This window comes from Helobdella robusta (genome assembly GCF_000326865.2).
Source record: "Helobdella robusta unplaced genomic scaffold HELROscaffold_37, whole genome shotgun sequence".
NCBI classification, from domain to species: domain Eukaryota; kingdom Metazoa; phylum Annelida; class Clitellata; order Rhynchobdellida; family Glossiphoniidae; genus Helobdella; species Helobdella robusta.
In genome coordinates this window covers 1,138,136-1,144,135 of record NW_008704785.1, presented here as the reverse complement: position 1 = coordinate 1,144,135, position 6,000 = coordinate 1,138,136, and the positions used below count along the sequence as shown (strand labels likewise).

The 6,000-nt window shown below is 34.6% G+C and overlaps 1 protein-coding gene across 1 annotated transcript in view; it reads left to right on the top strand.

The window, feature by feature from the left end:
• Positions 1 to 5,619, top strand: part of HELRODRAFT_192710 (hypothetical protein) — a gene marked incomplete at its 5' end in the record, with an annotated part of 9,065 nt that extends 3,446 nt beyond the window's left edge. The window contains 15 exons of the mRNA XM_009023564.1: positions 278 to 382; positions 600 to 723; positions 1,008 to 1,100; positions 1,379 to 1,456; positions 1,823 to 2,012; positions 2,196 to 2,249; positions 2,346 to 2,408; positions 2,499 to 2,774; positions 2,868 to 3,022; positions 3,249 to 3,463; positions 3,684 to 3,865; positions 3,998 to 4,083; positions 4,291 to 4,474; positions 4,706 to 4,884; positions 5,287 to 5,619. Of these exons, the coding sequence (XP_009021812.1) occupies positions 278 to 382; positions 600 to 723; positions 1,008 to 1,100; positions 1,379 to 1,456; positions 1,823 to 2,012; positions 2,196 to 2,249; positions 2,346 to 2,408; positions 2,499 to 2,774; positions 2,868 to 3,022; positions 3,249 to 3,463; positions 3,684 to 3,865; positions 3,998 to 4,083; positions 4,291 to 4,474; positions 4,706 to 4,884; positions 5,287 to 5,407 (2,105 nt within the window). The 3' untranslated portion in view covers positions 5,408 to 5,619. The remainder of the gene's footprint in view (positions 1 to 277; positions 383 to 599; positions 724 to 1,007; positions 1,101 to 1,378; positions 1,457 to 1,822; positions 2,013 to 2,195; positions 2,250 to 2,345; positions 2,409 to 2,498; positions 2,775 to 2,867; positions 3,023 to 3,248; positions 3,464 to 3,683; positions 3,866 to 3,997; positions 4,084 to 4,290; positions 4,475 to 4,705; positions 4,885 to 5,286) is intronic.
• Between the last annotated feature and the right edge of the window lie 381 nt (positions 5,620 to 6,000).

The following is a 6,000-nucleotide window of genomic DNA, read 5'->3' as shown; positions in this document are numbered from 1 at the left end:
GATGGTGATAATATTATTGTTCTTATTGTTAGATGATTTATATAGTTCCGTTAAAGGTTCTCCGCTTATTTCGAACCTGTTGCTGAAAAATGAATGTCTTCAACTGCCTTTTGAAATGCCTTTTAATGATTAAAGATAGCAATACTATTACTACTAGCAATCAGCCCGAACAAATAATAATACTAACAATAACAATATTAATAATAATAATAATAACAATAATAATAATAATAATAATAATAACAATAATAATAATAATAATAATAATAATAATTAGGCGGCGAGCAATTATCGAAAAATTTAGAAGCGGGAATGGCGCCATGCGGTGTTCTTTATTTAAAGAAAGACATTTCATCGAAAGACCTCCAAGAATTAGACGCCAGGGTCAGATTACACGTCAACACACACAAGTACAAACACACACACAAAAACACACACAAATACACCCCAATACACACACAAAATCTTCGGACACACACAAATACTTGACAGATATACAAATGCCCTCACAACATCCACAGACACACACATACACACACACACACACAAATACACCCAAACACACACACATACAAACACACACTCACAAATTCACACACAGGAAGATGTATTATACAGCTATCCACACATAGTGACACCTAACAACAAATTAATATTAATCAGAGGTGCCTTGGTTACTTTAAACTCGCTCGTCTCTTTCATTTCTAAGAGACCTGTATTCATGTAAGTATGTGTGTGTGTATGTTTGTGTGTGTTTGTTTGTGTTTGTGTGTGTATGTGTTTGTGTGTGTATATGTTTGTTTGTCTATCCGTCTGTCTGTTTGTTTGTCTGTATATCTGTGTCTGTTTGCTAGTTTGTGTGTGTATCTGTTTGTTTGTCTATCTGTCTGTCTATATGTCTGTATGTCTGTTTGTGTTTGTGTGTGTGCGTGTTATTAAAAAATTATTAAAATTAATAATAAAATAATTATATGACGACATTAAAATTAATAATAAAATAATTATAGGACGACAGTCTCAGTGGAAGGTGTTCTGATGAATGTAATCCACATGTTGTTAGGTGACGATGCAGTGTTGCTTGTGGCGGTACCGAGTTCCAAGTTTGCCACTTGTTTTCTTTGTTTTATTTGTTTTATTTGTTTTATTGTTCCACATTATTTCATACTAAGATCGTTATCTTATTTCATACTGTTATTTTGTACCAGTAACAAACTACTACTGATTCTACAACTACTATATTACTAGTAAGGTTTCGATTGATGCTACCGCTGCTGCTGCTGTTGTCGTTACTGCTGCTGCTATTGCTGCTGCTAGTAGCATTCATTATGTCATAATTAATTAATTAAATTAATTAATTTATTTATTTATTGATTAAAAGGTGTTCGAGATCTCAGTTATCAACAGTCGCGAATGATATTGAAAGGCTAATAAGACTTCAGTTTGCCTCAGTTGAAAAGTGATTAATAATAATAATCTTTAGTAGTATTTACATTACGTATGTGTGTTTGTATGTGTGTGATTCTATGTGTGTGTTTGTATGTGTGTGTTTGTATGTGTGTGTTTGTATGTGTGTGTTTGTATGTGTGTGTTTGTATGTGTGTGTTTGTATGTGTGTGTTTGTATGTGTGTTTGTATGTGTGTGTTTGTATGTATATGTTTGTATGTATATGTGTGTGGGAGTGAATGTATGTGTATGTGTGCGCGTGTGTTTGTATGCGTCTATGTTTGTTTGTTTGTGTGTTTATGGGTGTGTGTGCGTGTATGTATGTGTTTGCCCGTTATATTCAACTAATTAACGGCCTATTAAATTAATATTAACCAGAGCGTTTTCGGACCCAGCCAATCACGTTCGCCTAGACGAGTTGTTTAGAGGCTGTTTATCATTCCTGATGTTTAACCCAGAGGCTTATGACACGAATGTAAACGAAAAATTAAACCAAGTCACCATGAGTGAATCCTTTTTTGATTACTCTCCTTATAAAAGAGTGGTGGTCCTTGATTTGGATGTAAAAGTTTGTATGTGTGTGTGTGTGTGTGTGTGTGTGTGTGTGTGTGTGTGTGCGTGTGTGTGTGTGTCTTTCTGAATCTCTTTCTATGTCTCTTTCTTTCTCTCTCTCTCTCTCTCTTTCTCTTTCTCTTTCTCTCTCTTATTAATGATATATTTTTTCACGGTTTTATTCATGCTTTTGTTCCAGCTTAAAGTAGATGAATGTCTATCTAGCTTCGAGGCAGCTGATTTTGGGAACATGGTGAGTTAATATTACTATTATTATTATGGTAATTATTATTATTATGGTTATTATTATTATTATTATTATTATTATTATTATTATCTATAATTTCAGTCCGAAGACTATTACTGTTCAAGAAGGATCTTTCAGAGCTTGGGCTCATCATTCTACTATAAAGTATTTCTACTACCTCTTTTTTGTTGCTGTAATTTCTTTCTCCTATTGTTATTATTATTATTATCATCATCATTATTATTATTATTATAGGGCTACTTAGTGGCGAGCCACCTGACGGCGCGGCAAAAACGCGACGTCGACTGCCTCCTCAAATACAGCCACATGCTGTCGCACAGTGAGAACCAACAATTCGATACGAAATTACTATGGATCGAACTTTATAATAATAATAATAATAATAATAATAACAATAATAATAATAATAATAATAGTAATAATAATGCAAATAATAATAATGAGTGTTATGGAGTTTACGATAGACCGTTTGAAATTGGCTATAGAACATTTTTGCTTGCGCTCTATGCGGTTTGTTTTTATTCTTATTTCTTCTTCTTCTTTTTCTTCTTCTTTTTATTATTATTATTATTATTAGTTATTTTTATGATTTTGTTTCCTTAGGAGAACTCGGTTCTCGCCACGCTGCTAGAAAGTGACCCGATTTCTAGCGATCTCATTGGTCCGTGGCCATCCGCTGACCTCTTCATGGTCAGCCAATTAAAATTCTCGCACACCCAGTTGTTATATTCCGGTGTGATAGACAGAATAGATGATGGGTGAGTGAGTGAATGAGTGAGTGAGTAAATAAATGGAGGTCTAATTGAAAGAAAGAGTGAATGAATAAATGAATGAATAAATAGACGGACTCTTGGATATTTGGATGTATAGATGGATACATAGATTAATGGATAGATGAATGAATTCGATTGATATCTTATCTGATAAATGAGTCGATGAATGAACGAACGAACGAACAAACAAACAAATAAACCAACAAACCAGTCTGAAGTTGGACGCTAGACCGGCTCTAGCAAACATTGATTGGTTCCTAAAGGCACCCAAATTGAAGACAGTAAAGCAGAGATTTCTGAAGCTATTTAAAATGGAGAAACGATTGAAGTATGAACCGTCACCTAAAGTTGAGGATGGTGATAAGGATAATAGAAATAGTGATGGCGGTAAGAGCAAGAATTACATTATGGCTAGACAGATGTCAGGTTTGTTGCTAAATTGCTTTTTAATTCTTCATTTACTTTTTTATTTGGTGAATTATTCATTCCTTCATTCATGGTATATCGATCCATTCTTTTATTCAACAGTTTATTCACTCATTCATTCACTCATTCATTCACTCATTCATTCATTCATTCTTCTACTCATCCGTCAATCACTCAATCGCACGAGTGACATCAGATATCTTTCACTTGAACAATTCAGATAGCACCTTATACATACGCAACCAACTAAGCCATGGCGATGATGATAATGATGACAATGGTGATGATGATGATGACGACGATCGTGGTGGTGCTGGTAGTGATGCTAAAAAAGGTTTGAAGTCACCGATGAGGAAGTATTCGCTGGACTTCTTTGAAAAGACCGGTTGTTACAAAGATGACGTTCGTTTGTTTGTTTTTCGTTTGCATGTTTGTATGTTCGTTCGTTTGTTCGTTTGTCTCTTTGTTCCTTCTATCCATTCGTTCATTCATCTTTCCATTTTTTTTTCTTCCTCAAACGTTCAAAATTTAAAGAGAAAAATAAGATACCTAAAGATGAATGATTTCGTGACGTCATTTGAACATCTGAACCAAAGAAATTTCATCCTTCCCGCCCTCAAGTTTATATTATTCTATGTATTTATTCATTCATTCATTCATTTCTAAATTTACTCATTCGTTCGTTCATTCATTCATTTAATTATTCCTCCAATCGTTTTCCTGTAGGTCTGTTTAGAGAGTTATAATAACAATAATAATAATATCATCATTATTATTATTATTATTTATTTATTTATTACGCCATTAATAATACAAATCACATCAAGATTAAACGCCGGCTACAACAACACAGTCTTCAATTACTGCTACGTAGATCACAGCAACGAGATCACACTAACTCCATCACAGCAGCAGCTGGCCAACTTCACTTCCGCCACAAACTATGACGTCACGATGAATTTCAACAGAGTCTGCGGCATTATTCATGATCTTTTTGGGGATAGTAATAAGGTAAATTCGTTTTTTTCAAATTGCTCATCCAAGTAGCAGCAGTAGTAGTAGTAGTAGTATTAGTAGTAGCAGCAGTAGTAGTAGCATTAGTATCGGTAGTAGCAGTAGTAGTAGTAGCAGTAGTAGTAGCGGTAGTAATTTAGTTCTTGTATTAAAAGTAGTTGTAATAGTACTGTACAAAATAATAATAATAAATAAATAAATAAACAAATAATATTTTTATTACTGCAGTTGAGGAAATCTCCATGGCCGTCATCATCATCATCATCGCCACCGGAAAGGAAATTTACCGACGAACCGGTATCCGAATATGGCATCAAGTTTCGATGTAAGAGAGTCGAGTATAAGAACGACGAATCGAGTAGTAACGGTGGCCGCGATGATGTGCACACTTACTACTGGGTCGTTGGGTCAGTAATTAGTTAGCAGTATTTTGGCTCTTTTTCTTTTGTTTTCTCTCTCTTCCACTCTCTTTCTCTCTCTCTCTCTCTCTCTCTCTCTCTCTCTCTCTCTCTCTCTCTCTTTATCTATCTATCTTTTATCTGTATATATATATATATCTCTCTCTACTTTCTCTCTCTCTTTCTCTTTCTCATTAATTTTGGTTGCTACAATCATCACATACTTACATTATATTCACACATTAACAATTAAAATCCCAATGCATTAACATACACGCATACATTAACATACACGCCCACCTACATTAACATACACGCATACATTACATTAACATACGCACTTTCACATTTACATAAAAATTACACAAAAAGTTACACAAATTCTTTACATAATAATTTACATACTCGCAGGCGAATTATAAAGACACCAAACGGTGGTCTGGATGAATTCTTTGTCTGCTACCACCATTCTGCCCAGCAAAGCGTCGTTGACATGGCTTTTAAACTCGTACAGGGGTCTCTCAATACGTAACAATAATATAATTATTTAATATAATAATTATAATAATAATAATTATTATTATTATATTATTATTTTTATGAGGTTGGCCATGTTAGTGGTGGCATGTTCAGTTTTCTTCCTTATAACAAAATTCTTAACGTCAGTTGTTAATAACTGACTCAAGACGTTTTATTATTATTGTTATTGTTATTATTTTTTTTTTCTTCTTAAATACAATTTCTCCAAAACTAGATAAAGAATTTATGGGAATTTTTGTCCACCCCCCGTCTGTTTAATACATAATATAGTGGAGTATGTGAGCCACTGTAAGATTCCAAAAATAAACACGCTTGCGTGAGTGTCTGCGTGCGTGAGTGTGTCTGCGTGTGTGTGTGTCTGTGTGAGTGTGTGTGTGTGTGTAGGGTGTGCATATAGGGCCGGATTTAAGAGTGGGCAAGGAGGGGGGGGGTACTGATACGGAACCACCAAAAGATAAAGGGCCTTTACGTGAAATGGGGTTTTTTTTAATTCCGAAAATGTAACTGGCCCAGTGTGCGCGCGCGTGTGTGTGTGTTTGCCTGTGTGTGTGTGTGTGTGTGTGTGGTGTGTGTGGTGTTTGTGTG